General features: G+C 31.9%; 2 protein-coding genes across 3 annotated transcripts; both read left to right on the plus strand.

Moving 5' to 3' along the window:
- Window positions 1–9,054: 9,054 nt before the first annotated feature.
- LOC108330095 (probable LRR receptor-like serine/threonine-protein kinase At2g24230) lies at window positions 9,055–12,227 on the plus strand. 2 transcript variants are annotated; one of them, XM_017564581.2, is made up of 2 exons: window positions 9,055–9,167; window positions 9,299–12,227. In XM_017564581.2, exon 2 carries the CDS (start codon window positions 9,485–9,487, stop codon window positions 12,044–12,046), a length of 2,562 nt encoding a protein of 853 aa, XP_017420070.1. In that variant the 5' UTR covers window positions 9,055–9,167; window positions 9,299–9,484; the 3' UTR covers window positions 12,047–12,227. The 2 variants fall into 2 exon arrangements, with proteins under 2 accessions (XP_017420070.1, XP_017420069.1); XM_017564580.2 differs by having other exon boundaries at window positions 9,093–9,225.
- Window positions 12,228–13,247: 1,020 nt separating this feature from the next.
- On the plus strand, window positions 13,248–14,294 carry LOC108330191 (uncharacterized). The gene is made up of 2 exons (XM_052876416.1): window positions 13,248–13,625; window positions 13,722–14,294. The coding sequence occupies exons 1-2, from the start codon at window positions 13,248–13,250 to the stop codon at window positions 14,292–14,294; spliced, it is 951 nt and encodes a 316-aa protein (XP_052732376.1).
- The last annotated feature ends 2,981 nt before the right edge of the window (window positions 14,295–17,275 follow it).

Below are 17,275 nucleotides of genomic sequence, written 5' to 3' on the forward strand. Positions count from 1 at the left end.
TAGAACATCCAAAACGGACATCCAGAACTCCCAAAACGTCAAAAACATCAAAACACTAAATTTGTCACGCATAACTCGTTCCAGCGAGTTGACTCATTCGCTCAATCGAATTTACCATTCCAAAATCACGAAAATTCACTTTCCGGGCTATACCGACTATTCCTTTCATCATACAGACTTTCTAGACGTCCAAAAACTCATCTCCTATCAACAACTCATATTCATCCAAATCTTATAAACATCTAAACTAAACATATAAATAAAAGGCAGCGGATAAATAGTACAATCCAAAATTTCATATAAAAAAACCTAGTCTCCTTTTAAATCCATAAACAGATTCAAAATCTTCGATCTATACGTATACCTAAAAACTTCCACCGATTCAAAATACTTAATACGAACAAGATCTCTTCAAAATCATCAAAACAGAAGCATATCCCAATTCCAAACCGTACATCAATTCAAAAGATACAACAGAAGCAGAATTTCATTCTAAAATCATAAAGAGAATTAAAATCCTAAACATATACCAAATTTAAGATCATACAGAAACAAAAAGACTCAAGGTTAGCTCCCCTTACAGTTTTTTCCTTAGTTAGCCTTTCGAAAACACTTTGCGAACGTTCCCCCGACTCAAATCACAGCTCTAAAGTCCCTCTGCTCTAAAACCTTCGTACTCTAGCCTTTGGTTCAACTTAGGAACCATTCCAGCCCCTGGGACGTTCTTAAATAGCCAAAAATTTGGCCAAAAACGCGTTTAAACAGTCAAAAACGTGTCCACTCACTCTGACAACTTTGTCAGTCCGGTTGAACCCCTTCCCGATGTCGGAATTACGCGTATGAGTACTCGAACCGAAGCTATTCGAGTCTACTTTCAAATGGAAGAAGAATCAACCCAAGATCTAATTGTAACAATTATTAATAATTAAAATACTAAACCATGTCAAAGTTGACAACATTGTATTTTGTACTATACTTTGTACTTTTGTTACAATTTGTTACATTTTGAGTTTCTTAGTCTCCTAATTACCCAAAACTTACTTTTTCTTCAAATTTTCAGGTTCTTACATCCACACTATAAGATATTGTCCGTTTTGGGCCAAGCCCTCACGGATTTGTTTTTGGTATCACTACAAAAGGCCTCTTACCAATTGAGGTATCTTATGTGTATATAAACACATATCCATCTCTTATGTTATCCGATATGAGACTTTGTTTGTACCCAACATAAATTGAGACAAAATAAAAATATAAAAACTGAATTAAGACAAAATCAAAATACAGGAATCAAGTTGAGACTAATGCAATGACATGTAGTATGCCAATGACAATGACACGTTGTACTAATAGTATCACATCATATTGTCATTGTCATATACCACATATGAGCTTAACACGAGATACTTTTTTATTTTAAAAAAAATTAAAACTAAAAATATTTTAAAAAATATTTTAAAAATTCAAAAAATACAAATTGACACGTGATATCCTCTTTAACCGTGTTAGTATGGAACTAACGACAATAACCTAATTACTTGAGCTTTTAAAAAATAAATACCTAATTAAGACAAAAAATAAGCAAGAGACCTATTTGAGAAAAATTACTAGAAATAGAAACTATATGTATGATTAAATCTTTCACTAATTACGTATAATTATGAGTAGTATGCATTGTCACTCACTTTTATTTATTTATAAGAGTACGAGTCTCTCTAACTTATTTACTAATAATTTCTTAAGATGTATTGGGTATACGTTTCTTTAGACTAACTTCACACGTCTTTATAGACTAAATAACAAGTTATTTTGTGTTTACGAGGAAATTCTAACTGAGAGGGTGTTACAAACCTTTTATCTAGAATTTTAACTTTATTGAGTAAAGAATTTATAAGTATAAATCATCTCTAAAAATTTGTTTATAACATGCAATGATTCTACTTAGGACTTAAAGCTTTACGGTTTTCTTTATGTAAGAATTTACATAGTGGTATGTCGTATACATTTTTAAGTTGATTCTCCCTGCAAAAACTTCCTTTTATAAACTTCCTAAATTGGACCATTGATGTTTGTCTTTATGTTGATGCTTTTTTTTAAGATGTTTTTGTCTTATCTAACATATTTTGTTAGGGACATGTTTTTTCTTTTAAAACTCATTAGTTGTTCTATCAACTCTGGATTGAACATATAATGTTGTGTCAAAATCATTCTTAGGATGAGTTTCAATTCAACATTTTACCACTTTAAGATGTCTACTTGTAACTCTATCTTGTGTTTATTACATATAAAATGCATCTAAGTCAAAACATAAAATATAAGAGTTGAAACCTATTTTAAAAACTTTTGATTTTATTTTGCAATATATAGTATGATGAAGTCTATGTTGGGTGCCACATGAATCAAGCCCAATGTCATGAAAAGGCACACCTCAAGTTTATAAACACTAACTCTTAGTGGTGATATGAACTGAGCACCACAAAACTCGCTCTGAGTGCAACTTTACTCGTGCCGAGCACCATTTTCGTTTAAGTGCACGTGCTCAGCTCATAACATGTGGCATTGGGCACCAATTTTGATGGCATGGCATCTATGGCTAATTTCTCCCTAGTTTTTAAAGGAAAAGGGGTTTTTGGTAATTCTAAAGTGGTGAACACAATTCCGAAGACATTTAGGGTTGTTAGGGTTTTTTTAGTCCTTTATTCTCCTCTTTAATTATCCATCCTCTCTCATTGTTAATTTTTTTTTCCTTTTAGGTTCTTATGACAATGAAAAATTATTCATTTTATTGAGGTCAGATGTAATCAACTAAATTATTATGTATTTGGTAATGTTTTTATATCAAACTTTTATTTCACTTTAGTATTTAGTTTTTATGTTTAATGCTTGTTGTGGTTTAATTATCCATAATTGGAGAAAAAATATATAATTTTTAATTTAGAATTGAAACAAAATATCTAATGAAACTGATATCTAGGAACGAAGTTTGATTCACTACTTAAGGAAGAGGGTGAGTTAAATGTGAGAGACTTAAAAGTGTTTAATCTAGCTTTATTAGATAACGGGAAATGGAGACTGGGCAAAGTGAATAAGAAGCATTGTAGTGGAAGAAAACAAGCTAAGACTCAAGGAAGCATGTTTCAAATAAGAAAATATCATTTTAGAGCAACTAAGACTCTTGAACTTAATGCATGGTTGCTCGTTGAGGATTCAAGGAATTGGAACTTGATAAGTTATCATAAACTCAAAGTCACTAGATATAGGATTTGAGTAATATTGTGAGTTGATTTTGACATGAATTTAGAATTGAAATTATTGTATATGCATGAGAATGAAGTTGATGAAATCTAGTATTGACATTTGTAAATATTTTATGTTCATTTCTCCTTGCACTCCAATTATTTGATAAAAATACAAAAAGAGTTTCTTTGTGTTTTATTGTGTCTCGTTTAATTAAGTTGTGAATTGTGATAGTTGTCATGTGTTAGTCCTTATGGGGAGAACTATATTTATTACTTGTTAGGTGCGACCGATGCACTTGTCATTTTTTCATTAATAGAAATCAACATACAACAAAATTAGAAATAGAATAATGAGGCAGACACTAATATTTTTTGGCAGTTTTGCAATATTTAAACTTTACCATCACTTTAACTTTCCATGAAAACTACTAATTAATGGAGTTTCAACTTGTCCAAAAGAGGGGTGGATGTGACAAGTCATATGTGTATAATGTGTTTTTAAAAAGTTTCATTTTTTTTTCATAAAACTGATAGTACATAATTTTTATATTAAATTTCAAACGAAAAACTAAGGTTAACTCAATAACAATATCACATAAACAAAATATAAGCATATTACGAATTATAAAAAATAAATAATACAACATATATCAAACATACAAAAAAATACATTAAACATAAAAGAAATACTTTAATATAAATATACAAAAAAATATTAAAAATATATGTAAAAATAAATAAATAAAATTTATGAACCTGGGAACGTGAAACTACTTATAGCTTGGCTTTCAAATGTTTGGAGTAGTAAGTGGGGAATTAAGAAACTTGAACAAAAATACAGAAACAATGCATTAGACACCAAGCATTAAGAAAAAAATGATGAACGAACCTTGCACTTTCGCAATGGGAAGAAAAGGGAGGAAAAAGATTGGTGGTGGTCGTAACAACAACAACGAGGAGGAAATTTGAGAGAAGGGAAGGGATGAAAGGGTAATGGCAACGTGAAAGTAGTGGCGATAGTGTAGAATGATAAAAGCAAAATGGGAAGGGTGCAATGCAGATCGAAAAAAGAAAGAAAAAAAGGAAGGAAAGTGGCAGACGAAGTGTGGAGGAAGGGAGAAAGCAATTGGAAGGTGATAATGGTGGAATGGAACAATGGAGGTTTCAAAAATGACTTTCGCACCGACGAAAGAAAAGTGACGCCTTCGTAAAAAATTTGCGTAAATTTATCCTAGATAACCTTTAGGCTTCGATTATTTATAAAATTGGTGCCTATATACCTCTTAGGCTTTTGTTCTATTAATAATCAAAGCCTACAAGTTTCTACTAAAATAATAAAATATAAATTTCTATGACAATTTTAAAATTTTCTTCAATGTTTAGATCTTGACTCTCTTGAAATCGAAGCATATTATATCTTATGCTAAAATAAAATAATTAAAAAAATGAAATTTTGAAATTTTTATGAACTTGTACGCTCTGGTTCCTTAGGAATCGAAGTGCATACAACATTTATGCTTTTCTAACATTCCAAAATTTCAATAGTATTAACACTATTGTAGGATAGTTCACATGTCAATAAAACTAGAACAGTCAGAAGAAAAACATATATGAACTTTTATAGTTATCCAAGAGTAACCATAATAGTATAACATATACTAGGAGAAGAGATAAACTACTATTCAACACAACTCTTTAACACTTGAGATTTAAAGCATAGGTAGAAGTTTATCAAAAGAAACTACACTAAAATATAAACATATACACAACATCAACAACTAAGAAGTCTAAGACAAGTCTTTTACTCCATCATCGCCACTTAACATCTAATCTAGAGATAGCTTATCATCTGCTCACATCATGAATATGATCATTGTAACCCAAGAGATGAACAAATACAAACACAAAAAAAAGGGTAAGTTAGTTTATCAAAGAAACACACATAAGCATCATTTATATCCATCATTCAAACAATTCAACTATCAATCACTAAACAATATTCACACACATTTCAACATCTAACTCTAGACTGACCATCCAGATACATGTATCGATATCGAACTATAGAGGCTCTACCTTTGAGGTGGTATATCCACAACAACAACAACCTCATCAACAATCACCACACTCCAAGGTTAATCCTTTCAAGCATCTATGGCTAACAAATAACTAATAGACTAGGAACGTCCAACTACTCTATACCACATAATCATCCTTCTCTTCTTGAGACTAGAGGTCATTAAGAGCGTCAGGATAACCTCTAATTACTAGCTTCCTATATCAATATTTACACTTACACACATAACCATTTAAAGGAATTCTCCATGAACTCCTTATAACCATCATTCACATGCCATCATACCTTTCAATCATATCACAAAATATAAGGTACATCATTAAACCATTCACAAATAAACATAGTAAAGAAACTCTTAAAATTAGCAAGAAAACCTAGACTTGCTCGCTTAGCGAGAGAAAAACCAGAGAGCTCTCACAGCTAAGCGAACTGGTTCACTTCTCCTGAAACCAACACCTAATACCCTACAAACTCGCCCAGCGAGTCAAAATCACTCACTCAAGTAGTGCGAAAACAGAGAACTCCCACAAACCAGGGAGGAAGCTCGCTCAGCCCCTAAAACTCATTGCCAAAACCCTTATTTACTCGCTCTACGAACAATTTGCTCACTCAGCCCCTCTCCATAAACCAGCAGGCCTTCAATTATGCCAAAGACACCACTCCAACCTCACATGTCCTCTCTCATGCACTTCCACTAATTTCTAACAATTCTAAATGGTAATATAAGCTACAACCAACCTATATATATGCACATAACCCAATCTAAACAAGTTTTAAATCCTTCTACCATGAAATTCCCATTCAAAATCAACTTAATTTCCACTTTATAGACTAAAATTCAAATCTATCAATTCTTACTCATAACCAAGCAACTTAGGGGTCTGAACAAGTCCAAATGGACTAAAAAGCAAACCTCAAACTCTCCATTCTACCTAAACTCTTCTATTTCTAAAATTCATTACTCAAAACCTTAAAATATACTTAAAAGTCAATAAACAACACAACTTATCATTTACTATGCTATTCTAGACCATCTATATGTTCAATCATCATCCAAATTAGTCTTAAATGACCCCACCAGAGATATCAAATTATCATTTCTTTCATTTTATCATTTCTTCTAAAAGTCAACTACCAACCCTTCCCTTTTGACCCAAATGATCTAAAATCTCTATAATCTAAATTTTTAAATTCAACAATCCAACCAAAAATAATAGTACCATCTCACTAAATTATCATCAACAAGGTTAATCTAATCATACACATACTCATAAAATATATTGAGCATGATACCCCTAATTTCACTTAATCAAAACAATATTTTCACCAAGTCATTTATTTCTAACATAACTAAATCGTACCATCATTATAAAATTCATCATGCATACTTGAAATGAAATACTCAAATCATAAAAACTATATTCCCTTACCTTAAAAGAAAATATCACTGCTCTACACAGCTCGCTACCCTTGCTTCGGCTCAAGGAACTCTAGAGAAATCTATAAACCACAAGAGCATGATCAGAGCAAGCCCTTAGGACCTCTGATCGACAAAGAGGTGGGGAAAAAACTAACCTAACACATGCGAAGAGAACCCTTACGCATGAATTTGACCGAGAAATTAAAGAAAAATGAGCATAAACTTACTTGTTCTATAAGAAAAAGTGATTGGACAGAAATGAAGGATTATTCACCGTGATTACTCAGACACCTCTTGATCGTCAAACAGATGATTAGGCGTTAGAAATTGTAGGGAGAATGCAGAGAGAGCTAAGAGAAATGTTTATAAAGAAATGGTAAGTGTTTTTGATAATGAGACGAGTTTAAAAATTTATATTTATATTATTGAATTATTTAACTTTAAAATATTCAGTCTTATTATTTTAAAACATCTATCAACTCTAATACTCGATTTTCTAGAATCTTACAGTTTCAATTTATGAGGAACTAGAACCTCTAAGTTCGAAAAATTTTAAAATTTTCACAATCTTTTTTATGTTTTGGTTTTCTAAAAATCAAAGCATACAAGGGGATGTCAAAATGCAAAACTGCACTAGCGTCTAATTACTAGTTGTTATTGTGTAATTGATAGACTTGCCATTAAAAGAATCATGCTAATAGGGTTATGTGTCTTTTCCTAATTTTAAAGAATCACTCGTATGCTAGGGTTAATTAAGAATTAACTAAATGTCAAATATAAAATTGGTTGAGTTAACTTAAATTTAAATAGTCTTATATTTGCATTTGGGTTTGTTATGTTTCTAAAGATAGATGTTTTTCCTGTAATGTCCTTATCAAAGAGATTCAACTCCTTTTATAGTTTGAGTTCACTTTCGAAGCTGTGAGAGTTATTTACCTTACCTTGATTCTTATCTTGAGATACTATTTCAAGTGGCTAATTTTCTTAGAGTTATCCTTCGGAATTCCTTACAAAGAAGGCATTTTCTTTCTCATTTTTAAGTCTCCATCTATTTTCTAATTTCTTTTGCAAAATATTTTTTATTTTACATGTTTTTTTCTATTGGTGATATTGGAAATGGAATTACTATAAGGCATTGCAAGTTTTTCCTTCTCCAAGTTAATCAAAATCCTATCATCCTCCTAAACTCCACGTTAAGACAAGAACTGTCAGGTAATGTTCGTTACTTACGATTGTCCAATAAAGAATTGAGTTCTCCTTAAATAATCTAAGTCTTTTCTTATCAAAGAATCATATTAAAATAATCATTTTATATCATTAAATTAACTCAGTAATTAAACTTGTTGGTATGAAAAAGAAGAAAAAAAGCAATAAAATTAATCTCCAACAACTCTTTTACTATTGATCATCCTTACTTTCATTACTAATATTTGAGTCGTTTGAATATTCTTTTCCTGGTGACCAGATTTCATGATTTTTCTTGTTTCCTTCTAGGAATGAATCATTATGAGAAGAGCATGCTTTATTATATTCTTACTTTGAACCGTAACGGAGAAACAACAGCCAATGGACCCAGAAAAAAGTGATAAATACTCAATGAAGAATCATTGAATTCCCACCAACATTTCTTCATACATTCACCAACCTCTTCCTCAACGCTATTCCCATTCAATTCCCTCTCATTTATGACCCGACCACACCCCAACCTTGCTCTTTACTTTTCCTTTCTCATTCATATTGTCCTGCATGATTCACAGTCTCTACCTTGTTCATTTACTGAGTCAAAAAATTAAAAATCTAATAAAAAAGTCTTGTTTTGTTTCTTAGAGATCTAGCTTTGCTCCGTATGCTCTGCCACAGAAATAAAGTACCCTAGCTTTAAGTTTAAGACAAAGACATCAATATATAGTTTGTTTCTTGCATTAGGTTAGAACACATTCACTTGTTTACCATATATAATTAAGTTAAAATCTTATTTTATAATTTGATTCTGTAAGATCAAGTTAGATTTAAAATTTATTTTTTAATGATATTAAAATCATAAATTTAAATATACCTTAATAATATTTGTTATTTATTAAATTTTATTTTGTTATTAGAAAATTTATTATTTATTATATCTATTGTTTATCTATTATCGAATCAATATTATTGAATTAATTATTATGTCTATTCTCATATACAAATTATATGTTTCAACGTGATTGAAATGTATTTGGAAGTTTTACATTGAGCATAAATAAAATCAATTTACAAAAGGAAATTTTGCAAATCTCATTTTACAACAAATATAATGGTATAGGATTGAGTTGGAGTTAAAATTGACTTTTTAAAGCATGGTTTTGTTTCTTTAAACTCTATAAATCCAGTCAAAGAAGGGTCTCTCAGATGTTTTTTGTAGAAGTCCACAACCTTTGTGTTATGTTACACAGAGGTACTGCATTTTTCCTTAAAAAATCTTAGTACTAGTAATTGCAAGTTGCAACCCTGTTGTAAGTTAATCCTTCTACTCTATTCTTCACTACAGCAAAAACATAAAGCATGATTTTTTTTCTGTTTTATCAGTATTTTCCTTCGGAGACTGAGTATTACAGATAGTGCATGGAGATATGGAATGTAGAAAAGCACTGGAGTATGCTTAACTATTCTAGTGTTGAAGTTCTGAGAGGGGCATTTTCCATGTTGGTGGAGGCTTTGCCGTGAGTGACTAATCTTGCATCATTTCTCAGTAACCGACATCTCTCCTTGGTGATGGCTTTGGGAGTGTTCCGTTCTGTTCTAGTTCTGACACTCTTCTTCAAGCACTTATCATCCCAGCAACCAAACACTGATGATTTCTTTGTGTCTGAGTTCTTGAAGAAGATGGGCTTAGCATCCTCCCAGGTCTACAACTTTTCTGATTCTGTCTGTTCATTTCGAGGGGTTTCATGTGATGCCAAGAAAGAACATGTTATTGGGTTAGTCTTTTCTGGCATGGACCTTTCTGGTCCCATTCCAGACACCACCATAGGTAAGCTCACCAAGCTTCGATCTTTGGACCTTAGCCACAACAAAATCACCGACTTGCCTCCTGATTTCTGGAGTTTTAGCTTGCTCAACAACCTTAACCTCTCCGGCAATAAGATTTCTGGTTCATTGACTAACAACATAGGAAACTTTGGTTTGCTGGAAGTATTGGACTTGTCCAGCAACAATTTCTCTGGGCCAATTCCTGAAGCTATCAGTTCCCTCGTGAGTCTGAAAGTCATCAAACTTGACCACAACAGGTTTGAGCAAAGAATACCTTCTGGGATTCTTAAGTGTCGTTCTCTTGTTTCAATTGATCTTTCTTCAAATCAGCTAAGTGGGACAGTTCCGGATGATTTTGGTGCTGCTTTTCCTAATCTCGTTACCTTGAACCTTGCTGGGAATAGTATTAATGGCAGTGATTCTGATATTTCTGGGTTGAAGTCCATTGTGAGTCTGAATATATCTGGAAATTCCTTTCAGGGTTCTGTGATGAAGTTATTTCAGGGAAGGCTTGAGGTCATGGATCTTAGAAGAAACCAATTTGAAGGTCGCATTTCTCAGGTACATTCCATCTCTAATTACAATTGGTCTTATTTAGTTTATCTGGATTTGTCAGAGAATCTGCTGGATGGAGAAATTTCCCAAAATTTGATTGAATACAAGAACCTAAAACACCTTAATATTGCCCACAATAGATTTAGCAGACAGAAATTCCCCAAGGTTGAAATGCTATCTGGATTGGAATATCTGAACTTGTCCAAAACTAGTCTCATTGGTTACATTCCTGCTAAAATCTCCCAACTTCGAAATTTGAGTACACTTGATGTTTCTATGAATCATCTAACAGGGAAAATCCCTTCACTAAAAAATAGAAACCTCCGAGTTCTTGACCTTTCAAACAACAATCTGAGTGGAGATATCCCATCATCAGTCATAGAGAAACTTCCTTCAATGCAGAAATACAACTTCTCTTATAATAACTTATCCTTCTGTGCTTTGGAAATCAAATCAGCCATCATCCAAAGAGCATTCTATGGATCAGTGAACAGTTGCCCCATTGCTGCAAACCCAAGTCTTCTGAAAAAAAGAGCCACTGAAAATAAGGGAATGAAGCTAGCTCTAGCATTGACCTTCTCAATGATCTGCTTGATTGCTGGGCTTATGCTTCTAGCTTTTCGTTGCCATAAGAAAACAGAACCATGGCCTGTTAAACAAACTTCATACAATGAAGTGCATAACATGTCAGGTCCCTTTTCATTCCACACTGACTCAACAACATGGGTGGCTGATGTTAAGCAAGCAACATCAGTCCCAGTAGTAATCTTTGACAAGCCACTATTAAATATCACATTTGCAGACCTCTTGGCTGCAACTTCAAATTTTGATAGGGGTACCCTTTTGGCTGAAGGGAAATTCGGGCCAGTTTATAGAGGATTTCTACCAGGTGGTATTCACGTAGCAGTAAAAGTTCTGGTGGTTGGATCCACTCTTACGGATAAAGAAGCTGCAAGAGAACTTGAGTATCTTGGAAGAATAAAGCATCCCAATCTTGTTCCTCTAACAGGATATTGTGTAGCTGGGGATCAGAGAATTGCTATATATGACTACATGGAGAATGGAAACTTGCAAAATTTGCTCTATGACTTGCCACTTGGTGTACTTCAAAGTACAGATGACTGGAGCACAGATACATGGGAAGAAGATGTGAGTAATGGGATTGAAAATGCTGGATCAGAAGGAGGTCTCACAACTTGGAGATTTCGCCATAAGATCGCACTTGGCACTGCTCGAGCATTGGCATTTCTGCATCATGGATGCTCCCCACCAATCATTCACAGAGATGTTAAAGCTAGCAGTGTATATTTGGATTACAACTTAGAGCCAAGACTCTCTGATTTTGGGCTGGCTAAGATTTTTGGGAGTGGCTTGGATGAAGAGAGTGCACTTTGTTCACCTGGCTATGTTCCACCAGAGTTTTCTCAACAAGAATTTTGCACCTCAACTCCAAAATCTGATGTGTATTGCTTTGGGGTTGTTCTCTTTGAGCTGCTATCTGGGAAGAAACCGGTTGCAGATGATTATCCTGATGTAAAGGAAGCAACTTTGGTTAGCTGGGTGAGAGGGTTAGTGAGAGAGAACAGAGGTTCAAGAGCCATTGATCCAAAAATTCGTTATACTGGAGCAGAAGAGCAAATGGAAGAAGCCCTTAAGATTGGTTATCTCTGCACTGCTGATCTTCCTTCCAAGCGACCCAGCATGCAGCAGGTACTTGGACTTCTTAAAGACATCGAACCTTCTAATTAGCATCACCATAAACAAATGTTGTCGTTTTCTTTTCATTTTATCACTTTGACTTTTGCTACTGTAGGAGAATGAGTGTCACGTCAAACCATGAAGTAAATGTAACTCGCTTCAAATATTCAAAGTATGTTTTCCATGTTTGACCAACCTCTTAATATGGCAGTTATGCAACGCGTTTAGTCAATCATTTATTGTAGTTTTTTTCTTTTATTACAAAAGCATCCTTCTTCTATAATTTTTTTGAAAACTATTTATTGATTTTAAAAAAAAAATTAATATGAATAAGTTAAGTTGTATATATAAGGAGGGTCACACAAATTTAGTATAAAATATTTTTAAATTTGGATGGTATTAAGCTAGTACAACTTCAATATAAAATATTATGTGTTATAAAATGTTTGAATTAAAGTCATATCGTTTTAGAACTATATACTTAATTTAGTAACTTTTTTAAATCCATCCATTTCATTAATTTTTCTAAAAAATTGTACCAATTTGTCTATTTTTTTTTCTTCCTTTTACAACTCTGCTACATTGATATTTAATATACATGTTTGATATCTTCTCGATACATTCTTACTAGTTACGTTTTTTTATTTTCCATTTCTTTTAAAATTTAAATACTATTTTGGTTTATATTTTCATTAAATTTATTTAATTTAGTTCTAATTTTTTGTATCAATTTAGTTCTATTTTTTGTTAATTTTATTTAATTTAACTTTAATTGAATAAAATTAATAAAATTTAGAATTAAATTGAAAAAAAATATTACTATTGAATTAAATAAATTCAACGAAAATAAGAACAAATTATTTTAAGCATTTCAATTTCTTAATGCTCAATCTGTGCAATATATTAATTTCTGTTAAATTTTGTTTGGTGACTTTGTTGTCTGGCAAGGCAACAGTGATTGACTAGAGTTTAAAAAAAAGTATAAAAATGGTATATATTTCAATGGTTATATTGTATTAGAAAGTGAGTTTATGCCTAACTCATCCCCACAAAACCGGCTTGTAAGGTGAGGTTTGCACCTCATTTATATATTATCATTTGGCCTTATCTCTAGTCGATGTGGGACTTCCAACACACCCCCTTCACGCCGAGGTATAGACATCTCGTGCGTGATAGTAGAAATTGGGTGGTCCGATAGCGGCCCGATTGCGGGTGGAAGAGAAGAATAGAATGCCCACTTAGAACTCGCTCGATGTCTATGGCACTACAAATGAAGAATAAATTTGGCTTTGTTGATGGTTCCATTCCTTGTCCAGCTGGTACAGATCCAATGGTTCAAGCATGGAAGCGTTGCAATAATCTAGTTTTATCTTGGATCAATCATTCTGTTTCTCATGAGATTGCTACAAGTATTATTTGGATTGACTCTGCTGCTACGGCATGGAAGGATCTCAAAGATCGTTTCTCCCAAGGTGATTCTGTTCGAATTTCACAATTGCATCAAGATCTTTATTCAATGCATCAATCTGATCTAAGTGTTACTGCATATTACACTAAAATGAAGATTCTCTGGGATGAACTTTGCAATTTTCGCCCTATTCCTGAATGCCAATCTTCTGCTTCTTGTTGTGTTGTTTCTAAGACAATGAAGGAATATCGTGAAAATGATTGTGTTCTTTGTTTTCTTAGAGGCTTGAATGATAATTACTCTGTTGTTCGCTCTCAGATCCTTCTCATGGATCCCTTGCCTTCTTTACCCAAAATTTTTTCGATGATAATTCAACATGAGCGACAATTACAATCAGGAATTCTTTCTCAACCTCCAGTCATGGCGTCACAAGTTTCTCAATCTAAATCTTCTTTTTCTACCTTCAATGGCAGAGGTAAACCCTCTCCTGCCAATGATTATGGCCGGGGAAGATCTTCATATCAAGGTTCTCAGGCTCGTTATCAAGGTTCTCAGGCTCGTTCCTCAGGGGGAAGGTTTGGTGCACCTCGACAATGCACTCACTGTGGCAGGACAAACCACACCATTGATACTTGCTTTTTAATACATGGATTACCACCTGATCTCAAATCCAAAAGAGTCCACAATGTTACAACAGATTCTTCTACAGTAGTTCCTTCTTATAATAATTCTCCGGCACAATCACATTCCGCAATTTTGGGACTTTCTCAAGAGCAAATTCATGGTTTATTGGCACTTCTTCCTCAATCTAATCCCACAATCCCACATTCTACTAATCTAGTGAGCTCTCATAATGCTTCCACTTCTTCCCAGGCTCTGATACCATATTAGAAAGTGAGTTTATGCCTAACTTATTGAGCATACTTTTAATTAAATTCAGTGATATATATATATATATTATTAGTATTATGAGATTTTAAAAATCAAGGAGTATGAAAGATGGTGATATGTATTGTTTTTTATTAAAAGTGAAATCGATAAAAGAGATCAATAAACTTGTCATGAACTTGAAAAACTAAACTCTAAACTTTGAAACAAGAGAATAAAATAAAGTTATAGGAAATTTTGTTGAGCAGATATTTTGACAGAGAATAAATACGATCACGAGTTCAATAAAAATAATAATTATAGAAGAAGCTACTTTTAAAAGAACATCGAGTCAAAGAAAATTTGAAGTAATTGGTTTTGGAGTCTAATATTAATTATCATCTACCATTAATGTACGATGATAACAAATAATAATAGTAAGTTTTGATGGAATGAGTATCTCATCTGAGTGAGATAATAAAGAAAAACATGATCTAATCTAGAATTGCATTTGGAATTGTATATTACAAAAATTGTAATCTAGAATATAAATTTTATATTTTAAATTGTGTCAAAATATAAAATAAAAAATTGTTTTAAATTACACATTTTAGAATATAAAATAAAAAATATATTTTGGAATGTACATTTTAAAATGTAAAAGAAAAATCATTATAAATTGTATAATTCACAATATAAGAAATGTCTTTTTATAAGGGCAAAAAGTATATTTTCAATTAGCTTATGGAGGTGCAAGGAGAAATGTATGGGGGTGTGGGAAGAACTTGCCCAAATTGTATGCAACAAAGAAAACATAAGAAGACCCAAATAGAGCAAGTTAGAACTTACAAGACATGTCGTCCTACATAAAACATGAATTCATTTTTGAACATCAAACCATCTACAACATGCAAAAGTTTACTCGTGCATATCCAGGATGTAATTAAAACCAAACAATTGTAATTAAACTACATAGTGTTGCAAACAATGATAAGAGAAACCTCAAATATTCGAATAAAATGTAATTAAACTTAATTATTATTTATGTTAAAGAAGATAAGTTGTCTAATATTGTCTTATTTATCTTCCTCATGGTCTAATTATGAAACAACTTATACATTTGACTTTATGTTAACATTTAATTCTCATAAAAATAAATATAAACTAAATCAAATGCATAACTTATGTTAACATTTAATTCTCATGAAAGTAAATCTAAACTAAATCAATTGCAGGGATATATTACTTTCATCAAATAATCAATCATAATCGCACTAATGGTATTGTAATCTAAATGATATAATATTTACATTCAAAAAGAATCCTCTTACCTACTGCAAATCACAAAATTATTTTAAAGTTTACAAATAAAGTAACTATTGTAAAAAGATCACCAATTATGTACAATGATAATTAACAGTTAGAATTCTAAATGTGAGAGTTTAAGTATCATATTGGATCAAATTGAGAAAATAAAACATCATATAAAGTTGCATATTTATTAACTCATTGTTTCAAAGTTTTTGGTAGAGAGTAATGTCAATTCTTTATATAGTTAAACTCATATTTTATTAGTGTTGTATCTCTCCAGTTCTATGTATTGAAAGACTTTCAGATAAGTATGTCTCGTTAACATGCAACCAACAATTATAAGTTTTTCAACCTTATAAATATAAGTGTCTTTCCATGCAGCAATAAATAATTATCTTACATAAATGCACACATTGATATATTTGCATGTTCCAAAGTGCTATAAAAATGTTACAAAGTGCTGCCAAATGCAAAATTGATAATGTATTCAGTTTTGTGAAGGTATTTAGTTTTTTTTTCTACCGAAATAGTGTATTTTTTTACACAAATCACTGAAATGAGCATATTCAAAATAAATTACAACTTTTGGATAAGCTATGCTGGATGAACATGACTTCAACTTTGAATTTTATAGAATATGACTTCAACGTTGAATATAGTTATAATACGAGAAGTCGTATACCTCTTTCACGATTTGTGTGTTAAAAGGTGATTGCCAAAGTCATAAAGATAAAGAACGAATTTTAATTTATTTTATTTTTAAATCAAAAGACATTGTGTTCCTTACACAATTTAAGTGTTAATTCAGTTTAAGTGAAGTCGTAAAGGGGCAAGACGATTTCTAATTTTGACGGCTGAAATTAAAAATCGTGTTCATAAAATTATCGTAAAAGGAATGTACGACTTCTAATTCTAAAATTGTTAACGACTTTTATAAAATTTAAAGTTGAAGTTGTGTTCATAGAACGCTACTTACTCAAAAGCTCTGTAATTAATTTTGAATCTACCAATTTAGTAATTTGTGTACACAAGTATATACTATTTCTGTAAAAAAATCCTTGATCAACCATGAGAGGTTAGAATACTTTCTTTCTCTTTGTAGTCAAGGCATAAGTTATAGAATGGTCGTGGAAGACAAAATTATTTAATAAAAAAGATTATTTGTTTTCTATGTAAAAAACGAAATCTCACCATGCTATAAGTAAGCATTTAAAAAAGAAAGTTTTAACTAGATAAATAATTTGACATTAATTTAAATCAATAGTTTAGTTAGTTTGGACACAATTTTAAAACATAAAATATTAAGATCAAACGTTATCTACTCACTCACACTAATCTAAGACTAATCTAAGCCTAAGGCTTACAATTTAAACAAAACAAATACATAAAATCATAAACTCTTCATCTTGTTTAAAGGGGTTCAAAACATCAAATAAACTATTCAAGTTCAACACTATTCATTAAAAATAAAAGGCTTAAATGATTACTTCGTCCCCATGTTAAGAGGTGAATTTCTATTTAGTACCCGGTTTTAAAAATGAAGACAATGTGTCCCTATGTTATGAAAAGTACATGAATAAGGTCCACAAAGAAAGAACAAGTTCAACAAATCATCAAAGAAAAAGCTAAACAAGAGAGAAAAAAAGTTGGACAACATAAGAGAGAAGAGAAAAAGTACGGCCACATCAGCATGG

The sequence above is a fragment of the Vigna angularis genome, chromosome 4, assembly GCF_016808095.1.
Source record: "Vigna angularis cultivar LongXiaoDou No.4 chromosome 4, ASM1680809v1, whole genome shotgun sequence".
NCBI lineage: Eukaryota > Viridiplantae > Streptophyta > Magnoliopsida > Fabales > Fabaceae > Vigna > Vigna angularis.

Coding starts and splice junctions, on each gene's coding strand:
- LOC108330191 (XM_052876416.1), top strand. CDS start 13,248: ATGTCTATGGCACTACAAATGAAGAATAAATTTGGCTTTGTTGATGGT. Junction 13,626..13,721: donor AATCTTCTGCTTCTTGTTGT/GTTGTTTCTAAG, acceptor GTTCGCTCTCAG/ATCCTTCTCATGGATCCCTT.
- LOC108330095 (XM_017564581.2), top strand. CDS start 9,485: ATGGCTTTGGGAGTGTTCCGTTCTGTTCTAGTTCTGACACTCTTCTTC.